Source organism: Cololabis saira, chromosome 17, assembly GCF_033807715.1.
Source record: "Cololabis saira isolate AMF1-May2022 chromosome 17, fColSai1.1, whole genome shotgun sequence".
NCBI lineage: Eukaryota > Metazoa > Chordata > Actinopteri > Beloniformes > Belonidae > Cololabis > Cololabis saira.
This window is the reverse complement of record NC_084603.1, coordinates 7,830,964-7,855,276: the sequence shown is the minus strand read 5'-3', so window position 1 is coordinate 7,855,276 and position 24,313 is coordinate 7,830,964. Positions and strand designations below refer to the sequence as shown.

Below are 24,313 nucleotides of genomic sequence, written 5' to 3'. Positions count from 1 at the left end.
CTGCTTTTTTTCTGTTTATCCCTTCTTTCTTTCCACCTTTTCCCTTGACATCCCCCTCTCAAGCACCTGCATTGCTGCAATGAGGCACACTTTTCTTCTCCTTGGCTCCCTCCTTCCCTTCAAACTTTCCCCCTCCCTCCGTCGCTCCTTGGCATCCTTCAGTTTAGCTGCAGCTTCCCGCGAGGACCGATGGGTCACGGGCGTGTACACACTCCAACACACACACACACACCACTCTCGGCAGCACGATCAGCGCTTGAACTTCGCGATCCATCTGCGACTCGACTCCTCCAGAAGGAGAGCCGTGACGCCGAGACAAGAGCCATCTAAATCTGAAAAGAACCTTCTTTTTGTTCCTCACCAGAGCTGAGCTAATGCGGTCATTAGGGCTGGGGATCGATTCAAATGTCAAGATTCGATTCCGATTCTTAAGATTCAGAATCGATTATCAAGATTCGATTCGTTTCCGATATTGATTTGGGTTAGTGTTATTAAAACTGTTTTTTGAGCTGTTGCACGAATTATATGACTGTAGTTATGCAAAATATTACTACTACTATTATATTGAGATTAAACAGCAAGTATTGCAGCTAATGATGCTGTAAGGACCAATCAGCTCCCAGAATGCTGATAGAACTGCTTTCAGAAACATCGTGGGTCAGAATTACCAAACAGATCCAGGGAGGAAACAGAGACGGAGGAAATCGGTTTGATTTTTTTCCCACATTCCGTTTTTATTTGTTCCATTTTCGGTCTATTTTGGTTTTTAATTTTTGAGCATTTGGTTTTTAGCATTTTTTTGCAAATGTAACCCCAAGACAGTATATAAAGTAATGAAATATAGACCATTTATGCAATTATAACCCAACACTTTAATGTTTTCATACCTTTAAAAATATTTAAAGGCAAAAACATGGCACCAGTTATTCTCGTGTCCAACAAAACATTCCTTTTTTGGGGGATAAATCAAAAGTTGTAATGTAATGATGAAAAAAAAAAATACATAAATAAATAAAAAAAAAAAAAAAAAAAAAAAAAAAAAAAACGATCTTTAGACATATGAATCGATTTTTAGGAATTAATATGAGAATCGATTTAGAATTGGGAAATCGATTTTTTTTTCAATACAGGCCTAGCGGTCATGTTGCTCCGCAGGTACAGAGTTGTATTTCAGGGCATAGTTCCGGTTACACTGGAGATAAGATGGGTGGTGCAGGTGGAGGGTCACAGTAGTCAGGATGGCACCTGATAAAGACGTGAAGGGAGTGTGATGACAGCAGCATTGTGACTGCACTTTGTTGTTCATCAGCTCACACTTGTCAGGAACAAACTGTTGATGACTCACGTCTTCAAACTTGTATATGACTAATGAATCTCTTTGTCCTCCACAAACGGCAAGCATCCGCTCTGGTAACGTTCCCCATGAAGCCAAAGTTTAGAGCTTTAATGGATCAGTCCGTCTTTGACATTTCAATGCTTTATTTCTTTTCCTTATCTCTGCTTGGGGCATTATTGTCAGTAATCTATTCTTGAGCTATCACACATTGCTTGATCTCTACAACTGGAAGTAGTGTGAGCGTATAGTAAGACATTTTCACTGTAATTTTGGATCAGTGTTGAGGGAAGACTTCTGGACAATGACAGCTGTTGAGAACAGAGCTATTTGCGTTGTGATGAGTGTCATGAGAACAGCTTTGTCATGTTATTTAACTGCCTCTCTCCCTTAAACAATAGTGTTGGTCTGAAGCAGAAGTAGCTGTATTTAGAGAACATCTCTCCAAGCACTCGCTCTCCTTTTATGGCATGAAATCAGCTTGAGCGCGTGCAGTGATGTCCGTTGAAACTGTAAACCGCCTGGAGCCACGAGTCCTACTTGGAGGCCGGGACCCAGCCAGTGAGACTTAAAGACACCTATTATGGCATTTAATGTATATTTTAAACAGGCCTTGAATGTCTTAAAAACAGTATAAAGCTTGTTTTTTCTACATAAAACAGAAATTCAGCCTGTGGGCCATGTCTCTAGTTTTACCGCTTCTAACCTCCTTTTCTGTGAGGGATTCTGAGGGGCGGGGCTATGATAATGAGGCTCTGTGCTGATTGGCTGTCTGAATGACGTGTAGCAGGGGAGGGCACAAAGCCTCTCCGGGCAGAAGAGCAGCGGCTGCGTACACAAAACGTGTCCCATGCGAGGCAGCTTCTGCGACAAAATCAATTCCATTGCTTTATTTTTTTGTATTGGACTGTCCTAACTGGCCGCGAGTTTAACGGTTTCAGTGTGGACAGAGAGCGTCCGATGTCACGCAGCTCGACGCGATAGTCGGATGCTCTTAATGCAGTTACACGGTGTAAACGGATCTTAAAGCCTGATTTACGGTTCTGCGTTAAATCAACGCGTACCCTACGCCGTAGGCTCTGCGTTGGTGTAACGCGGAACTATAAATCAGCCTTTACTTCCCTGACCGGGTCACCTCGTCTTCACACTAATTCACACAGGAAGATTTAATTGAATTTTTAAACAGGTACACCACAGTTATTTACTCCGATTCCTCATTTAATTTCTTATGCTACAAGACAAATGAATCATGTTAACTGTAAAGAAATCACAACACTGAATGTTCAAAAATGACAACTTTATTGTTAAAAAAATAAAAGAACATAAATTGTATATAAATAACGTGTATACACTATTGCTGACTCAAGGAAGGACCGTGCGTCTTCTGAAGGTGTCTGAACAGCTTCAGGTGCTTGGAAGATCTGAAACCATAAACAGAAGAAAAAATGATTACTAATAGAGCTCCAGTGTAACCTAACACTCCGTTAGGGAACACTGGAGCACCGGAGCTAAACACTTAGCCCATGCAAAGATCATACTTGTAAACAAACTGTTGGTACTGATCTTTTTATGAGGGTAAGTGTCGATGCAAAACCTAATTTTAACTGTCCCTCGTTGTTGAAACAGCCACCGCTTCCAAACAATGGCGGATGCTCCGTCTGGCGGAGTTAGTTGTGGGCGTGGTTTCAGCAGCGGAGGCCAAACCTCTGCGCCTATCGTGACATCACGATAGGTGCAGAATCTGAACGGCTCGCAAAAGTCACATGACAATGGAAGATTCAGCCGGACGGGATGTACAGACACTGCAGAATTTGGTTGCTTTCCTCCTTCTCTGTGTTGGCAGGGTGAGGGGAGACCACTTTATATATGTTAAAACAAAAAAAACTTGTTTTTCATAATAGGTCCCCTTTAAGAGGGAATTTATTCAAATGTTGGAGAAGTGATGAATTCTGTGTATTTGTTCCTTTATGTGACTAGAAAGTTTTAAAAAACTCTTCAAAGACTCTGTGAAGGTGTTGGCCTCTGATGTTGCCTCACTTTCACATAACATCCTTGTCAACCACAGAAACCGCTTCACAGATCTTGTAACTATGGAGGAAATCTGCTTTCATTGTTTCTTTTTATCCCCCCACATCAGGAACTTTTACAAAAAATGGTTCATGTAATTGCTTTTAGACAGTTTTCTTTCTTTCAAAGCTCCAATTACAGCTTTCAGGATGAGTAAGAAGTCGGCCGTATATACAGCAGTTATTAATGTTAGCCACTGAAAGCCCAAAGGACACATAGAAGAATGAAGCAACGTTTAAATCCAGGCGTATTTTGGGCTGATATGCAGGTTTAACAAGACTTTCACTGGTCTCCCACCTGCCGCCTGGCTGCCGTAGTCCCATCCTTGGTGAAATCTGTTATGTTGCTCATTCTGGAGCTCCTCTAGTCTGCATAGTGTTTGCTAACAAAAAAAAAAGTGCTTTAATCCACTTGAGATAATAAGTGGACCTTCTGGTTTATGTGTATTCTATGACATAACGATTTTTGAATGACAAAAGGGAAATACATGTAAAAAAAACTGTCAACTCAGCTTTTCAAACTATCTCAGAACTATCTTATTTAAACGAATGAACCGCTATGTCAAGGTGACCCACGGCAAATCTTCCAATCCACCTAAAGCATCCACAGTGCTAGCATATTGTTCTGTTTGAATAATGTAGCACTTAATTAAGATCTTCAGTCTCATATCATTGTGTTAATTGAATAACACAATGGACAGTTTTGTCAACTTTCATCATAAAGGAGATGGAAAAATACTAAAACTGCTCCATGTTGACAAAGGGACAGCAAGTAAAGCAGCTAATCTCATGAATTCTTCATTTGCACCCTTCTAAGAGATGGAGCAGGCAGCCCTTCAGTATGCATAAATATTGAGTAGATTATGACTTTAATCTTTAATGCTTTAACTGCTAATTTTGTGTGTCTGCGTTATCTCCTTTAGTTGATTAATAGGGATGTAAAGTTGCAGCAGAGTCATGTTTCCTCTATCCTTCATGTTCTCAGACGAAACAAACGCAGCCTGGTGACTCGTATTGCTACACAATGCACTGAAGCGAGAGTATAAATATTGTTGAGGAGAAGTGTTTGTATTTGCCTCAGAGCACTTGTAAATGTCATAAAAAAAGACGCTTTTTGTAAAGAAAAGTAGGATTACTTATGTTCCTGTGTGATTTTTAAAGATGGGTATCAAATGTAAAGCTCTCTCTGCATGCTGCTCTGAATCCAATCTCCTAGCAACACTAAATCACGATGAAAGCTTTGAAGAAGAAAGTTGTTTTTTCTTTCTACGTCGACTGACTTTTTCTACCGAGGCTTCAGGTATCAGTCAGGAGACGTCCATCGATCACTATACCTTAAACTGCCAATAACCCACATGTCAAGTCAACAGCACTTTGTAAAAGGATAAACGTCCCTTTCCATCAATCTCAGGGCAGCTGCACACGCCAGTGTCATGTCTGAGTGACCGCTCCTCTGACACACTTTCTGCTTCCTGTTAGTTCACTGTCGCATCAGCATTTCCCATGTGGCCCACTGCTCTTATCGTTTATCCGTTCAGTGTAAACACGCCCAGACTCGACATTTCAAGTTGCATCGTCTCCAAATCGGTGTCTTATGATGATGATGTATTCGTCGCGGCTCCAGCTGACCCGTAAGAATGTCACGATATGACCAGAGTGTGTGTGTTTGTGTAAATGTTAACCCTCTGATGGTACAGTCTGACGTCCAGTACTGGAGTTGAGGGGGATGAGGGGGGATGGCATCCCCCCTGAAATAAAAACGGCCAAAATCATCCTCCCTGTAAAACTGCCATCCTGCCTTTCCATCCCTTATGCCATTTCATCAATGAATGTGGTTTTACTGCTATTTCAACATTTAGAGTCATCACCAGAAAAATAACACCAGAAAAATAACTTATTTGACAATTTTCACCTGTTTCAAGTAAATTTTCCCTTGAAATAAGTAGGAAAATCTGCCAGTGGGACAAGATTTATCTTCTTATTACAAGCAAAAAAATCTTGTTCCACTGGCAGATTTTTCTACTTATTTCAAGTTAAAATCTACTTGAAACAGGTGAAAATTGTTGTTTTTTCCAGTGATCAGTCTTGTTTTAAGTGTAATGAGATTTTTTTTACTAAAATGAGACATTTTAACTAGAAATAAGACAAATATTCTTGTTAAGATTTTGAGTTTTTGCAGTGATCCATGTTACTTATCCTGTGAAGGACAGAGTCATATTGATAAGTTCAGAAAACTGTTTTTTATTGTTGTGTTTTGATGTATTTGATGTAAGCCCAGTGGATATTTAAAGCTTACAGAAGGCTGCATTTAACTGCTCTATGTCATTCCTGCAGTGTGTCTGCAGGTGTTTTGGTCAGTGCTATTATTTGTAATATATTATATTATTTGTAATCACCACAAATGATCTGTCCCCATATGATAAAAATCCACCACCCCCCGCGAGTACTGCTGACGTCAGTGGTTTAGAAATGTGCAACACAGAATTAACTAACTGAAATATAACTGTATGGAAATAACCGCATAAAGGAAAAGTCGCTGATTACGCTGAAGCTGTGATTTTCGCCCTAACAGTTGCTCTCCAAGATTAACATAAACCCATTATTAGAGCCAAGCACTTTGACTTTGAGGAGCAGAGGTGGCGAACGCGGCCCCCTGTGGGAGTGCAATGTCGTGGGGAGCCTCGGGTGCCCTTGCCCAAGTTCATCCGCCAAAATCCAGGCAGAACTAAATCCTGCAGTGAGGGACTGGCAGAGCGGGGGCGGAGGGGGTTGGAGGGGCGGAGGGGGCTGTCTCGGGGAAGATGGAGAATCAAATCACATTCGAGCAGGGGAGAATGGAGGTAGAAAAGGCAGCACAATGAAGAGCAAACTGAATGTGAGGATTAAGATTGTGAATGAGGGCAGTGAGATATGCCGTCGGGTTTTGTCACAGCATTCAGGAGGTTCTCTAGCCGACTTCAATAATAGGTCATGGTGTCACAAGGGAGGATGAAAGGGCAGATATGAGATGATGAGCCAGAGGAGAGATGACAGGAAGGGGGCCGTCTTAAGTGAAGTAGTCAGATCGGCCTTTATCGGCTGACATTATTAGACTAATTTCCCTCCTCGTTCTTGTGTGGTCTCTGTGATGTTTGTCACGAGTGCGTGCAGCGAGGAACGGAGCCCTGCACGCAGACAGGACGGACGGCCTGACAGCCGAGACCTGGACTGACTGCTTATTTGACTGCCGTGACTTCCACTCCCACTGCCCTGCAGGTGGGAAGAATAGCAGACGCTTCACAGACCGGCCCACTGCAGGCAGACTGTCCAGAGCGTGGACGGAGCGTGCACGGCGCTCGCAACACCCCCCTCCTGTGTTCTGGGCTGTGAATACTTGATGCTTGTTGTGAAAAGGCCTGGAGTGATGTGTGTCGGTGTTAACAATCTGACAACTTGAGCCCAGAATGAATATCCTGGAATCTGTTTCTTTCCAGGGATTTCCCATGAAAACAGGATTTCACCAATAATCTGCGTTGTTTGCATGTAGTCGTGCACGAGCTGAATGCAGCCTTGCAAAACAGTGAACACGATGATATGAAATGATAACAAAATACAGGTATTTCACGTCGATCTCCTGTAAATAAAGTTGATTTACACTCTAACCCAATTGTATCTACAGTGGGGAGAACAAGTATTTGATACACTGCCGATTTTGCAGGTTTTCCCACTTGAAAAGCATGTAGAAGTCTGTAATTTTTATCATAGGTATTCTTCAACTGTGAGTGATGGAATCTAAAAAAAAAATCCAGAAAATCACATTGTATGATTTTTAAGTAATTCATTTGCATTTTATTGCATGACATAAGTATTTGATACATCAGAAAAACAGAACTTAATATTTGGTACAGAAACCTTTGTTTGCAATTACAGAGATCAGACGTTTCCTGTAGTTCTTGACCAGGTTTGCACACACTGCAGCAGGGATTTTGGCCCACTCCTCCATACAGATCTTCTCCAGATCCTTCAGGTTTCGGGGCTGTCGCTGGGCAATACGGACTTTCAGCTCCCTCCAAAGATTTTCTATTGGGTTCAGGTCTGGAGACTGGCTAGGCCACTCCAGGACCTTGAAATGCTTCTTACGGAGCCACTCCTTAGTTGCCCTGGCTGTGTGTTTCGGGTCGTTGTCATGCTGGAAGACCCAGCCACGACCCATCTTCAATGCTCTTACTGAGGGAAGGAGGTTGTTGGCCAAGATCTCGCGATACATGGCCCCATCCATCCTCCCCTCAATACGGTGCAGTCGTCCTGTCCCCTTTGCAGAAAAGCATCCCCAAAGAATGATGTTTCCACCTCCATGCTTCACGGTTGGGATGGTGTTCTTGGGGTTGTACTCATCCTTCTTCTTCCTCCAAACACGGCGAATGGAGTTTAGACCAAAAAGCTCTATTTTAGTCTCATCAGACCACATGACCTTCTCCCATTCCTCCTCTGGATCATCCAGATGGTCATTGGCAAACTTCAGACGGGCCTTGACATGCACTGGCTTGAGCAGGGGGACCTTGCGTGCGCTGCAGGATTTTAATCCATGACGGCGTAGTGTGTTACTAATGGTTTTCTTTGAGACTGTGGTCCCAGCTCTCTTCAGGTCATTGACCAGGTCCTGCCGTGTAGTTCTGGGCTGATCCCTCACCTTCCTCATGATCATTGATGCCCCACCAGGTGAGATTTTGCATGGAGCCCCAGACCGAGGGAGATTGACCGTCATCCTGAACTTCTTCTATTTTCTAATAATTGCGCCAACAGTTGTTGCCTTCTCACCAAGCTGCTTGCCTATTGTCCTGTAGCCCATCCCAGCCTTGTGCAGGTCTACAATTTTATCCCTGATGTCCTTACACAGCTCTCTGGTCTTGGCCATTGTGGAGAGGTTGGAGTTTGTTTGATGGAGTGTGTGGACAGGTGTCTTTTATACAGGTAACGAGTTCAAACAGGTGCAGTTAATACAGGTAATGAGTGGAGAACAGGAGGGCTTCTTAAAGAAGAACTAACAGGTCTGTGAGAGCCGGAAGTCTTACTGGTTGACAGGTGATCAAATACTTATGTCATGCAATAAAATGCAAATTAATTACTTAAAAATCATACAATGTGATTTTCTGGATTTTTTTTTAGATTCTGTCACTCACAGTTGAAGAGTACCTATAATAAAAATTACAGACTTCTACATGCTTTGCAAGTGGGAAAACCTGCAAAATCAGCAGTGTATCAAATACTTGTTCTCCCCACTGTAATTGTATCAATTGTATGCCATTGTAATTGTATCTCTGCAGAGTAGTGAGTTTCTGTGTTTTCTTGCAAGTAGTAAAAATACGAACTAAAAAAAAGACCTGGCCATGTTGCTGCCTGTGGCCTTTTGCCTTCGGCCTTCGGCCTCCAGCTGAGCCGGCCAGGCTGAACGCAGCAGCTGCAGAATCTGTGGAGGAGACATATGGTGCAGCTCATGCTCCCCGGGGTGAAAGTGGCTGCAGTACAAAGTGGAAGTGGGTGATAAATATGTTGGTGGGAATAACAGTCATGCATAGAGCTTGAAAACAGAAGGAATCAATCCCCATTTACGTCATCACAGAGAGCTTTGATCTCTTGTAATACTCTTGCTGATGCTGCTCTATAGTTTGAAGCAAAATATTAAGTGAAATTTCAACAGTCATGTGACATAATTACGTGCACTTGCATAACCTCAGCTGCACCCGCTGCTTCCTGTTTCCTGTCCAGTGTTTTCACATGTTTTTAATGTGCTAACCCCCAGACCTGCACGGCAACCTGCACGGCAACCTGCATCTGTTCATGTGCAACTGATTTATTTATTTTTTTAATGAGCTGCTGCAACACGAAGAGCAGTTAAATATCGCATGCAGATTCCGCCTGCAGTTGAAATGAGCAGGTATCTGGGGCTGTGGAGGCGGCTGTCGCCCAGATGTTTCAGACTCGTGCTAGCAGCTTAGCTCTGCGTGGCGCTACCAGGTACATCTAAACCAGCTCCCCCCTGGAATGAAAGGCAGTATAAACTCGGTGACAGCTCCGTGATGTTCCGCTGCTGCTCCGTTGTCTCGTAATAGATATAACGCTGGCTGATTGTTTTTCAGAAGCCGCGGCTGCTAACTGACTTACAGAGTCTGTGATAATTTAAGAAAATGAAAACGACAGACCACATAATGAGTTGAGTGCCGGAGATGTGGGTTTTTCTTTGGGTGACGGTAATGATTGTTGTCTCGGTGTGATGAGGCTGGAGCTGGAGAGCTGATTTCAGCCGGCGGAGTCGGCGGCCCGCTCATCAGACGGCTCACCCGTGACTGCAGACGACAATGTTAACACTCGGAAATCAAATGTAATGGTTTTACACCAGCAGCTTCGTCAACGTGAATGGGTGGTTTTAATGACTTTATGTTACATGAATACCAAACGGTGGGGCTCTTTGGTACCAACCGGGTCAGAATGAGGTTCTCCATCCTGCTCCATAATGAGGACCCAAGTCCGGGCTCGTTGGGCAGTGAGCGGTTGCAGACTGTGGGGCTTTCATTGACTACGTTTACATGCAGTCAAAGTTCGGGTTATTGCTAATATTCCGGTTACTGAAACATTAGGAATATTCCGTTTACATGCGTGAGCAAACAGGGTTATCCCTGTATACATGGTAATTAATCATATCCCGATCAAACCAGCGACGCGCAGAGAACGTGATGACGCAATTAGCGTCATTTCCGCTTCTTCTTCCTGTATCCAAATTCAAAACAAATGCTTCTTCGCACAACTTTTCACTCACCTTCTTTTAAATCTTGCTATCCCCATACTTTCTACAAATGCCAAAATGTTCATATCCTTCATTACATTTAGGAAGTGATTTGTCTCCTCCTCACTCCAAAAGTGTGGCGTGGTCTTGCGTTTCTCCGTGTTTATAAGAACTTCCTGGACTCAAAAGACCAGGATTCCTTGTGAACAGAGCATGCGCAGAAAACAAATTCATGTTCTGTTTGATGGGGATATTCCGTTTGACGTTTACATGACCCAATATTCAGGTTTTAAAAGGAGTAACCCAGGGGTCATATTCAGGTTTTTAAAAACCTGAATATGAGCAAATTTGGGTTATTCAAAGGGGTTATTGGTGTTTACATGGCCGTGCAAATTCAGGTTATTGCCAATATTCGGGTTTAAAAGGGTTATTGAGTGCATGTAAACGCAGTCACTGCTATTCTCTGTGTGGCCGGGTGTTGTGCTGCAGCATCACCTCCAGCTTTGTCTCGTCACATCCACGTCTCATTTGCATTCATTATCCAACTCTAGCTCATCTTCACGCCGCATGTTGCCCCGAGCAAAGTCACGCATGTCGTCACAACCGTGACAGCAGGACTCTGCGGGTTCAGGTATCTCTAGAGCTCTGCAAGCTTTCAGCTGGAAAGATTAAGTGGCCAGTGTTGGGAACTAAGGACTCAGTTCAGGTCAATGAAACTTGATTAATCCTCAAAAGACCGAAATGGTAAAAATGGCATTTTCAGGCGCAGTTCCAACTATTCTGAAGTATACATCTGAACTGCCAGTTCTGATTTTGTACCGTTTCAAATTTCAATCTTAGGACTACAATATTCTTTTTTCGTTTTTTTTGAAAATTCAGCTCTGTCTTTATAATAAAGCGTGGCTGCAACAGAACATTTTCGTCAAAACTCGACACCAAGTTTTCCAGCTCTTCCAAAGTCCATTTTACTGGACAGAAATGTTTGTGCTGATAAAATACGTTCGTAAGACATTTTAATGCAGTACATTATTCTTTATGGCTGGATTGTGAGTCCCCAGCTTTTCTCCGTCTCTCATATCTCAGGGTATAAAAGTGCCCCAGATATTCCAACAAAGTGCTGCAGCTACAATAATTCATTTGATATACAGTAATACACACATTTTTTTCCTAAAGAACAGTTGCCATGTCAACCAGTAAAAACTAAGATTTTGCCTGTAAAACCCAAAGTTCTGGTCTAATGTAACTACCGGTATTCCATCAGATTGACCCGTTGCCTGATTTCGATTTATGACACAACTTGTCTGAAGAGGAGCTCTCATCCCTGCACTCCCTAAAGTTCTTCACGTGTTTTGTCATTATTTCACATTACTATTCAAATGCTAAACTCAGATCTACTCAGATGTGTGCAAAGACGTGTGCTTGTGAGGTACAGACAGAAGCGTGCGCCTATGTTTCTCCACATCAAGGTTGTATTGCTCTGAGGAGAATGTGAATGTAACTGTATCCATGGTGAATTTCAGTCTAATCCTTAAAGTGTGAAACAATAATAGAAATCACAAAGTAGCACCTTAAATAACATAGTTCCATCCTTTGCCTTGCTCTACTGTTGAAAAATGTTGCTTTATGTTCATGCACACATGACTGGGAGAAAAGGAAATCAGGTTTCCGAGTCCCCAGTCCCCACAATGGCAGAGTCATTGGTGCATGGCTAATGTCGGCCAATATTTGAGCCTTCAACCTGCTGGAAGATGAATTTTGAGTAGTTTTAAACTTGCTTTTTTTTCCCCTCATTCTTTCTTTTTCTTGTACTGTTATTTTATTTTAGCTCAGCCGGAGTAGAAGGCAAGGAGAGCTGGCAGAAAAGCGGTCACAGAAGGATTAAGCTCTCTTAAGTTTCTCAGAAGAAGTATTCCCAGGCTCTGCTTCATAAATAGCACATGCTGCTTCAGGAAGAATCCACGGCGGTCCGTGGGATACTGTACATACGCTGCCCTGGCTGTCATTTCACTCCAGACCCCGAAAAAACACACGTCCCCGAGCCGGTGCCATCTGAACAGTGGGTCAGAAACGTTGCCAGATGACACCTGTTGAAACCACTCTTCTATTTTTCATCTTTCCAAATGCAACGTCTGATAAAATCACTTTGAAAGCATTTGTTCTAATTGGCGGTTGTAATTAGATGTAAAAAGCCTCCGTGATTTCACACACGGGGCTCACAGCCAGGCTGCAGCTGCCCTGCAGGGCAGAGAGAGGTGAGGGAGGAAAAGAGAGCGTGAGCTGTCAGGGCAACTTTAATCGCAACCTGTCCAAAACCCGCCTACCCACCAAAACCCGCCTACCGTCCAAAGTCACAAAGTTGATAACAAGTGCAAGTTTGAAGCACGTTTCCAGCTGACATCAACTAACAAACACAGAGGGAAAGGAGGGCAAGAAGCAAGTGGTGGGTGCTGGGGATTAGTCCTACGCACAATGACGGTGCCATATTATATTGATGTAAATGTTCATGTCTGATTTTGTCTTTAAAAAAAATAGTATAACTTAAAAAGCCAACCAGTTGTTTTTGAGCCATTTATGGGATCATACTACCTTCGGTTTTCCTGTTATTCCCAGCGTTCTGAGACGCCTCTCGTTGTTGTTTGAGATATTTCTTGAAAGCTGAGACATTTTGAAAGTCAGCCTTACATATTTTACCCATCTCCTCTTTTCCTCCCTCTTGTCTGTTGAGGTGGAAGGTTATCTGCCTGCAGGTTAACACACTTGTACGTCCTTTTACTCAAATTATTTGCAAATTTTCCATAGACGGGCCTAAACGACTCCAGCACTGCCAGGCAAGATTAAAAGCTACCTGACTGCCTTTGAAATAGTGAATTTGACATTTTCTTTGAGTTTTTTTCTTCCATTGACATTTAATTAGCCGGCCCAGTGTGGAGAAGCCCAGTGGACGCTTTGTTTCTCTTTTCCCTTTTCTTGAGACTTTTGGCTGAGAGTGCTGTTTGACATCAACACCTTTTAAGGACGAGTACGAATAGGGCTTATTAATGAAAATATAGATTTAAGGCGGTAACAAGTGGATATTTTCATTATCTACAAATCTTTGGATTACTTATGGAGTCTTCAAACAGGACAAGAAGACAGTTTTGGAAAATATGCACATCTTTTAAGTCGAGCCTAATCCACATACATAAAGTATATCAACATTACTCCAAGGATAAAATGAGCTTACTTTTTGTAGTGTAGCTTCTCTGGTTTCTTTTTTATCAAAACAAAGATCTCATAATGTCAGAATGTTCAGCCTCAGTTTTCCACAGCAAAGTATTTCAGAGACATGCTTCCTTACATTGATGGTTGCGTAACAAACAGGACATGCCGATGGCTAAATATAGATCAGAAGCAACGTTTACCCCACAGAATAACCAGCAATGTCTACTGAAACACTGTACATCCCTGCAAAGCATCATGGGATATCTGAAATGTAGTCTGACGGCAGAGATCCAACTTTGTTTTGTGCAAAACCGAGACATGTCTGATAGTTTGGCTAAATGATCATCATAAAGCAGCAAAATGTGGAAACAATGCTTATATTTTTAAATTATTGTTTAATTTACAAGGTCTAAAGTTATAGTCTGAATCCTAACTCGGTAAGAATATTAACACAAGCAAAGCAATTATGCAAAGAGATGATCCAGCTGGGAGAAAAGTGGAGCATCTAGCACCCCCGAGCATTGCTGATGAGAGAGAATCTGCTGGGGACTGAACGTCTGCTCCGAACACGAGATTTTGTTCATTGTTGGTTTTGTGAGAGCGTGATGGTGAGTGATGGTGAATGTGATGTCGAACAGAACTGACAGACACTATTAGTGGACATTTAAGATGAAGTTACATTACACACCACCTTTGGCAGCACCGTTGGCTCCTGACGCTTAAATCAGCACTTTGGTTCTAATCCGACTAGTCTGGAGCGGATGCCAGTTTACTTGCAGCATCAGTCCTCACATTTCCTGGGGTTCAGTCACGACCCCCTGTTATACTTATTAAAGATAAAGATATACTTTATTGATCCCCCAGGAAATATATACACTGACACAGCAACAGAGTGGATGGAGAATAGAAAAAGTCCATCCAGAGCCGGGAGAGGTTTAGTCAAGCTGTTTTAATAAAGTGTGATGGCAGTTGGTATGAAGGAGCATCTGAGTGGTTCAGTCCTGGATCTGAGTGGACCTGGGTGGAATAACCCACTGGCTGGACGAGCCACAGTTCATTGTACAGAGATTGTCCAGGACTGAACAGATTTTGTCCTGCACCCTCTTCTCAGCCAGCACCTCCATGCTGTCCAGCTCCAGTCCCACCACAGAACAGGCTTTCTTCACCCGCTTATTAAGTCTGTTGGTGTCAGCAGTCCTGACACCACCTAACCAGCACACTACAGCAAAGAATAGTGCACTTGCCTGTATGGCTGGGACGATACGGGTAACTCACGATTCAATACTGTGGCGATATGTGGTCCACGATAACGATAATATTCCGACACACGATATCTACGATATTCGATATATTGTAAGAAATTTCATCAACGATATATCACGATATATGTGACTGAAAAAGAAAAAATCCCCATAAAAAGGAAAACATCTGTAGTTTATGCATTTATTTAATGCCAAAACTTCATACAATGTACAAAGACAGTGCATTTGTATAGAGCCTCACTGCCTCCTAGGCTTGTAAATGTAAACACTGTACAGCTGGACACATTAAAGTGCATGAACGTTAATAACATGTTTTTATTTAAACCAGGACAGTGCTTTGTTTCTAATACTGAAAAGTCAGTAAGCAACTTAATTTTGCATAGTACCTCACTGCCTGTAAAGGACCAAATTGCCCTTATTTGGTCATTTCTTTATTCAGTTACTTCTCTTGTATAAATAGTTATGATTTACATTATTTTAGCACTTGTCTTTAGTTGAAAGGATGAACGATACTTTGAAAGGATGAAAGGAGAACTTTATTTTGAAAGGGACTTTTATTTTGAATGTTCGGACCGGATATCCTCCATCGCAGTTAACGGTTTTTGGCGACTTTTTCTGGTGCAGCTGCTGCATGAGATTGTGTGAGATTTCAACAGATTTTTTTGTTATAGTGTCCCAGTTAGAGAGGAAAAAGGTAATGTCAATTAATACGTTTGTAAATATTTGTTTGAAATGTGTTGTAAGATGAATATCTGTTTACTGACGCTCTTTTACGGTGTGAAGGAACTTGATAAAATCCTGGACATCCAACGTTTCCAACGTGACAACTGCGTAAATTCATTATGTGTGTTGTAATAAAATATCGATATTTGCCGTCAGTTCATCGATTATTTATTGCGACAGAAAGCGCAACAATATATTGCAATATCTATTTTTTTTCCCCACCACTACTTGCCAGCGTGGACTGGTAGAAGGTCTTGAGAAGCTGCAGAGGCTGAACGACCTCAGCTTCCTCAGGGGGAACGTCCTGCTCTGGCCTTTCCTGTAGAGGGCGTTTGTATTATGAGTCCAGTCCAGTTTATTGTTGATGTGGACCCCAAGGCATCTCCACCTCCTCACCCTGGATGGTAACTGGCCCCGGCCGACTCTGGTTCCTGCTGAAGTCCACCACCACCTCCTTAGTCCTGCTGAGGTTAGAGCAATAAAAAGCTTTGGGGGCTTCCAGAAGCATCTGCAGCTGCTTTTGCCCGAAGGCCCAATAAACCCCTTCAGAGGCTGCAGACTGGAACTGGAGGCTGCATTGCAGTACACCCAACTCATGAATGGACACTGTTTAAATAAGAACTGTTGTGTGTATGTCAGGATTTGCATAGCTATTCACACACAGTGGGATGTAAAGATGAACAGCAAGATTGTCAAAGCCTGCAATGCTTATTTAACTGCACCGATTCGAGGCGTGATACACGTAATATAAAGGAGCCGTGAACCTCCAGCTTGTCATGCTGTCGCTGCTTTAGCAATATTGTTAAAATCTCCAGTGAGATCAGGGCTGTAGTCTTTATTGCATTTATTCCTTAGATGCATATCTATGAATCTCACTGGAGCTTCAGTCACAATGAGGTGGAGAAAATGAAAAAAGAAAAGAGAGCAAGGTGACACTCTATCATCCTGTTTGCACTGACACAAGCAGCCAATGCCATCTGGATTATGGCTAATCAAAAGAAGTGGTCGCTGTGCCTGCAGACTGACCACACACACACACACACACACACACACACACACACACACACACACACACACACACACACACACACACACACACACACACACACACACACACACACTTAATGCAATAGAGGTAAATAAAGAAGTATTAAGTATTCAAACAGTGTTTTCCCAGCATGCACTCGCTGCTCTGCTGCGGGGTTAACTCCTTCGAGGGAACAGTGGCCGATCGCTGTCCGTCTCCTAATCACTGGCGTGAAAGTCTGCACCGCCAGTTAATAATGCATGAGTGTTCGGGGATGGCGGCCCCACAGAGAGGAGGACGGGCGGGGCGGGGCCCGGTTTACGAGTGACAGTCAAAACTGGCCCCGCGCCTCACGGAGCACTTTCCTCCTCAGCGCAGATCTTATCCCGCGGATTAGGCGGGCTGTGAGCTTGAATGAATTAATCAGAGCATGTCCCCGTCCCGAAATGCAATTTATTAAAATTACAAGGAAAGATTAAGATGGAATTATTTATGCCTGGCTGTAACTGGTTTCAGGTCATGATAACCTAATCAGGAGAAGGTTGTGTTCACTATCGAGCCTGCATTGCGGTGGAGTGATCAGATTATCAGATGTGCTTGTTAACGGCTCGCACTATTCTTCTGATAATTACAGTCACAGCCGCTGTAAAAATCCCCTCACTCACCCACCTCGCCTCGGTGCACTCTGTCTGGATGTAGTGAGAGTACGGACGAGGTTTGTGTGCAGACGGACAACTGGGAGCATCCTGGATGAGCGCAGCTGCTCCCATCAATCTCTCAAGCTCACATTTGGGAAAACATGACACAGCAGCTTTTTGCTGCTGTTTTACACTCATCCCACATTTCAAGGATGTTCAAGAATCCAGTCTGATGAGCAGTCTGTCACTCAGCAACCAATAGTTGGCCTCTACCGTTTCAAACTTTGGGTTGAACAGAATTTAGATGACACATCCAGGGTTATAATAGTTTTGAATTTTTCATTTTAGTTTAGTTTTATTTAGTTTTGACTTTTTCTCCTTCAATTCAGTTAGTTTTAATTCGTTTTTAGTGTGGGTTTGCTAGTTTTTCTTAGTTTTTATATTTTCAAAAATGCTTAGTTTTAGTTTAGTTTTTATTAGTTTTAGTTTTGACGTCACGCACCGTGAGGCGTTAAGGTGCCGTAGCTGCCAGTTGGAGATAAACGGCCAGAGCGGAATAAATTGATCATACCAAGAGGCTTATATTGACAGGGACGAAAACGGAGGAAATTATATCTATAATTTCATTTCGTTTTAGTTAGTTTTCTAAACACGCAATATAGTTTCAGTTAGTTATCGTTTTTGTCTTTTAATTTTCGTTTTTATTTAGTTCAGTTAACGAAATTGTTTTTTCAATTTTAGTTTTCGTTATTTCGTTCGTTTTCGTGAACGATAATCACTCTGGACATATCTTAGGAGATGAATGCCAGCGAGCTTTAAACCGCGTCCATCAGCGGCGTCTTTACGTCCCTCGAAAGAGTCGTGAAACCGGAATCAAGGGAGCAGAACTCCCCAGACATCTCACTCTTACTTAATGAACGAGGTCGTTGTGCAGCCACATTCTTCCCGCTAGATAATGAGAGAGCTGATAACGCAATTTCAATTAAAGAGCTCATAAACCTCATCGGCCTTCTCTGTCAATCCACAAGGTCTTCAGTGGAGTCAGCAGGCTGCCACAGCTGACTGTGGTGACACGGTTAACTGACTTTCTGCTGGAACTGGTACCACCAGCCCACGTCTCATCGGTGTCGATGCATTTGTCCTTTCAGGCGACCGCCGCTCAGGTTTTTGGGTGCGTCTCTTGAATAATTAAAGTGTTCCCTATGTGGACCCTTCTCTCCTTTTGACTGGCTTTATATCGATTTGGCATTCGTGTCGAAATTATTCAGCAGAATTTGGCACATGAAACCCTGTGCAGTCTACCAACACGTGTCCGTGCATAATTACATTTCTAAGCATGTGTGACCCCCCATGGTACGTTATCTGGTCTATAAGTACAACCCAGGGCGGCAGATCAGCACAGAGACGGATGCTGCTGTTGCAGAGATTCCACCCCCTCCCAAAGGCAACACTGGAGCGGGAATAAAATCGGTCACATTATTCCTCATCATCATTTAAAAGTTTGAAGGTTGAGTTTTAAATAGGGGTGTAACAATATATCGTGCCACGAAATTTCGCGATACAAAAACGCCACGAAACGTGTCGTGGAGGTGGCAAAGTGTATCGCGATATTGGGTTATTAATATTAATCTATTGTGCTGACTAGTAGCGCGCATCTGACCGCGCCTCGACCCGCGGACCAAAATCTTACTCTGCTCAGAAGAAACTAGTCCTGTTTTGCGGTCCCGATCACGGGACTCTTGGGGGGTTTTGAGCTCTGAACTTTTAAGTCTGGTGTAGAGTTAAGCCTTACCTTATTAAATTAAACCTTTTTCAGGTCGTGAGTAGGATAAACACGGGAAAACTTCTGCTGAGTTCCAGTGTACTTTAATGTCCGCTCAACAGCGTAGGATTTTAGAGCATCAACACAGCCCCTAGTGCTGTATCACTCCGCCCAATCTAAAACATACTAACAACTACAGATAAACTGACTAGTGTAATTATAGTCCCTGATTTACAGAATATAAAGAATATATTTATAAAATAATGAACCCTGAATTACCAAAATAACCTTAACAAAAATAAATCTCCTCTTACACTTATAAGGTGAGCATGAATCAATCTTTTTTATGATGTGAAATTGTATGTATTTATTTACTTGTATGTATTTATTTAATTTTAGTTGTTAAATTAGAAAGAAAAAAGTCAGATCATACATGAGAGAAACTATTCAGTTTGTGGCTAAATATTCTTACTTGTTTGTGTTCAGTTTGTGGAAAATGGTTGGCCTGGCTTTCTCTTTAAAACTTAAACAGTTATAAAGAATTACAAACTGTAACAATAGGGCAAATGCACAGCATTGTTTTGTATTTTGTGTATTTTGTGTCTTTCAAATAAAAGACAATTTTTTCTAGTCATATGTTCCTCATGTAAGGTTGTTAAAAAAATACTGCTATAATATTGTATCGTATCGTTATCGTGACCTCAATATCGTGTATCGTATCGTATCGTGAGATTAGTGTATCGTTACACCCTTAGTTTTAAATTGCTGTGTCATTTTGTGTTTAGATTGTGTCATAAAAAAACAGAACCAATAATCATGACAGTAACAGACAGCTATGATTCTTAACCAGATAATATGTATCTGGTCGTGTTGCTACTGGAAAACACTGCAGCTCATATTTCCATCAGGTTGTCTGAGTACGAGTTGTTTAATCAGTAGTTTATGTAAATGTTGCACTTTCACTTGTGGTTTTACACCTCCGTCGAGGACGTGTCGGGGTGCGGGGGTCACATTAGCCCGAGTCAGCACACTCGAAAAGCAAACCCCATGCAGCTTCAAATAATGCATCAAGCCTGCGCTCCAGATGAAGTGAAATTTTACGGCGTATTACCTTCATTTCGAACCCCATTTCCACATAACGAGATGGGGGCACAGGTGCGTAGATTGCTATTGGTATCATTAGTCGCATGGAATGAGCTGCAATATGTCATCATATGCGATATTTGAGGAAAATACAGTATTTCAGGGATTTTTTAATTCAGCCGGGTGCTGGAGCGTCTGTACGGTCTCCTGACTGAACAAAGATGTTGTGATCCACCGTCAAAGCAGCTCCACAAGCAGGGTATGGATATGTGTGACTGTGGCAGAGTACCAGGAGGCTGACGGATGCTCTAAATAAGATGTAGACCGATGAGAATACAGGCATGTTCCTGAAACTCAACAACTTCAAACGGCTGCATGTTCAGGAGGTGATGTTTCACTCGGTGAAGGCTGTGGTTTCAATTCTCTTCCTGCAGTGTGTCATGGCACGTATGCGCATGCTTGTTGCTGCAAAGCACTTTCTTCATACTCTTATCAAACTTCTTCCACAGTAGCGTGCGTGTGGTTAAAATCCCCCGGGTCTCTGCTTGTGCATCTTTTTAAGCTGGAATTAAGATTTTTCAATCGAGGAAAGTGCTCATGTGCACACGAGGGAAAAGATGAAATGCAGAGGAAGTTGAAGCGCAGTGCAGATGGCATTTGATCAAAAATAAAAAAAACCCAGCACATCGGTATTCACCGCGAGTGAGGAGATGGAGTGAGGGCACGTGGAAGCGATGGAGGGAGGGAGGGAGGGGGGGTGAGAGGCGGAGGGCGGGTGAATTCGAGGGGCAACCCCCCTTCGTAGACGAGGGATTCCTTTTACTGCAGTGATCAGCAGTCCTCCCCACTTCTCCCTCTCCTCCCTCCCTCTGCTTCCCCCTTCCTGGCTTTTCTCATTTCATCTCCCTCTCTTTCCTCTCGTCCTGCTTCAGCTCCACCACCCGCCTTCCCGCTCTCTCTCACGCCGCCATCTCGGTCGTACTCGCACACTAAAGAGTCACGTTTCAGTGGGGAGGGAATGGTCTGCTGCAGGGTACAGTATATACGCTGCACATGGTTGGCCGTGACTCGCCCCGTTTTACTCCAGCCCTCATTTATCTCCATCGCTCCCCTGCCGCCGCTCCATTTATCCCCACAGCTCCTCTCCTCCTCCGTCCTTCCACGCCTCTCTCCCTCCCATCATCCAGCCCGCCTGCCCATCTTCTCTCACGAAGCCCATTTCTTTTGTTTCTCTCCTCCTATTAGCGGCGTGACATTGATTCCGAGGTAGCCGAGCTATTGACTGCTGCCTCGCTGTTAAATATTTCAGGCTGCGTTTCAGCGGCCGCGTGCCGAGCGAGGGGAGGAGCGGGAGGAGCGGGAGGCTTCCAGTCACTCTGCAACCACCGTCTGGTGGCCATGCAGACATGCTGCAAGTGCACGGTGCCTCAATCACCCAAAGTGCCACTTACACAGTGCGTGCATGCCGGTGATGTGTTTTGAACATGATTATTGTCCATGCTGCACCGTGTGAGGTCGGCGTGCCTACGTGGGTGATGGCGAGGTCCCGGGTATTACGTTGAAATCCTTCCCTCCGTCTTCAAAGGGGAGTTCATGAATGAGCAGAGCAGCGCTGGACGGCTCTCTGCAGACGCCGTAGTTATTCCAGACTCTCCCAAAGCCCTTCCTCAGCATGCCGTCCGATCAGCAGCCTAATCACTGCTCCAGCTCTGCTCGCTACTCTGGGAAAGCATTTGTTATTCTGACTTGAAATGCAAACACACACACACACACACACACGTACTACACACTAGCTGTCAAGCAAGTCCAGCTCCCCGTGCACAGATTGAGGCCTGCTGGAGGCAGAGTGCGGTGGGGGTGTAATGGCATCTAATCAAGTGCTTTTTCTTTTGGAGCAGGGTCTTTGTTTTCAGGTTCAGATATTGAACTGCTCTGAGATCTCTCTCAGAACGGCTGCTTGTGTTCGGATCTGTGCAGCTTCAGCTCCAAACCGTGTTTATGTTCTCGCTCTTGTTGGTACGAACCTCCTGCTCTCCGGCTGCTGCTCTTCCTCTCCACTTCATCCGTAGCTCAGGAATCCTCTGTTGTCAGATGTTTCTCTGTTAGCTTGCATATCTTTGAAACGTAACCGAGGGGCGGCCTCCCGCTGGGTTTTTTGTTTTGTTAGTTTTTGTCTTGAAGCCATTGCAACACCATGCCGTTCTTGTCTTGAGTACTAGGTTTAGGAACCCCATGGCTAGATTTCCTTTCCTCAGTTAGAATTATATTAAACCACAATTATCCTGATTTTAAATGTCTAAAAAGGCTCTGGAAATTGATGCGCTTGACATATGAAAGAATTATAAATACCCAAATGTCAAGTGTGAAGTAGAAATTAAGGCATTTGAATATACAGGACTGTCTCAGAAAATTAGAATATTGTGATAAAGTTCTTTATTTTCTGTAATGCAATTTAAAAAAACAAAAATGTCATACATTCTGGATTCATTACAAATCAACTGAAATATTGCAAGCCTGGTATTATTTTAATATGGCTGATTATGGCTTACAGTTTAAGATTAAGATTCCCAGAATATTCTAATTTTTTGAGATAGGATATTTGAGTTTTCTTAAACTGAAAGCCATGATCAGCAATATTAAAATAATAAAAGGCTTGCAATATTTCAGTTGATTTGTAATGAATCCAGAATGTATGACATTTTTGCATTACAGAAAATAAAGGACTTTATCACAATATTCAAATTTTCTGAGAGAGTCCTGTACCACTTCATGCGTCTTGCTGACTTTTGTACCTCACTGTAATTTTTCTCCGAGAAATAGATAGTTTTTTTTCTCCATAAATAACCTCTGTACTGGTTAGGGTTACCTTTGTTGGAAAATGATGTGCAGATCTAAACAAGTAGTGACATTAGAGCGATACCAAACACCGTACTGGTCCTTGGACCTGGTTGTATCACAAAGACGTTCCAGTAACGGAGGAAAAATCAAGATCAGAAGTTGTGTGAGCACACAGAACGGTCCGGAGAGATGGATGACGTTAACTAAGAGGCATCAGAGCGTTTCTGTGCGAGTGGCATTTGTTTACATCAGGCCTGAGTGTGCACGGTGAAAGCATTCAGGAAGCGTATGCTTCCCGACATGACTTTTTCCCTGCTCGGTTGCTCCGGCTCTTCATCATTATCCCCCGTGTGTTTTCGTCTCATGCTCAGACGCATGACGGGCTTCGTAATTTAAAACATGTGCAGCACATAAAAGGACACTCCCTTCTAGTCGTGCACGCTATCTAAAAGCAACACAACAAAAAGACTTTCCTAAACCCCCCCTCCTGTGTTCATCATCCTTTTACAGTCTGTGAGACAAGATAATTCATATTAATGATCGGGCTGCGTTGGCTGCCTTCTCCTGTCCTCTGCTTCTCTGTCCTCTGGTTCTTTCCTTTCCTACTGGAGTATTTAAACTGGGCTGTGTGTGTGTGTGTGTGTGTGTGTCTGTGTTTTGTAATGTGTCACCTTGCGTGGGAAGAAGCTGCAGCTGGATCTGTTAATGTGCCCTCATTCTTTGGGGCGTGGTTCTGGTCTGCACGCCGGGTCGCTGCTACCAAAGGCCATTTTGTAAATGATACTCACTCACTGAAGGAAATGGAGAGTTAGGGGAGTGAATGGCGTGGCCGAGGGTGGTGTCACGTGGCTGTGCGTCACACGCCGGCCAGCAACACCTCTGGTTACTTGTAAGAACAACATGAAAGGTGAGAGCAGGCCGAGTCAGAAGCACACTAAGCAGTTTGTCTCTCTCTCCCTCCCTCTCTCTCTCTCTGTCGCTCTTCCTCTCTGCAGGTTTGGACGGGCGCCCCCTCATGGCACGGCCAGAGACTGTTGTGTTCCTCCGCTGCTCCAGAAGGTAACTCCAGCGCTTCCTCTAACACCATCACCCTCACACGCTGCCCATCAAAGACAGACATTTATATGACTTTCTAGTTATGCAACATAATAATACTAGTATTATATTGAGATTCAACAGCAAGTATTGGCAGCTAATGATGCTGTAAGGACCAATCAGCTCCCAGAATGCTGATAGAACTGCTTTCAGAAACATCTTGTGGGTCAGAATTATCAAACAGATCCAGGGAGGAAACAGAGACGGATGAAATTGTTTTTATTTTTTCCCCATTTATGAGAATTTGGTTTTTAACATTTATGCAAATGTAACCCTAATACAGTATATAAAGCAAAGAAATATAGACAATTTATGCAATTATAACTAAAAACTTTAATGTTTTCATACCTTTAAACATATTTAAAGGCAAAAACATGGCACCAGTTATTCTCGTGTCCAACAAAATATTCCTTTTTTGGGGATAAACAAAAAAGTACCAAAAGTTGTAATGTTATGATGAAAAAAAAAACAAAAAAAATGTTTTCTTTTTTTTTTTTAAATCGATCTTTAGACATATGAATCGAT

At 43.0% G+C, this 24,313-nt stretch overlaps 1 protein-coding gene across 1 annotated transcript in view; it reads left to right on the top strand.

Moving 5' to 3' along the window:
• mcu (mitochondrial calcium uniporter) overlaps nt 1–24,313 on the top strand; it is a 65,194-nt gene that overhangs the window by 29,442 nt on the left and 11,439 nt on the right. The window contains exon 3 of the mRNA XM_061746239.1: nt 23,689–23,752. Coding sequence (XP_061602223.1) covers nt 23,689–23,752 — 64 coding nt within the window. The remainder of the gene's footprint in view (nt 1–23,688; nt 23,753–24,313) is intronic.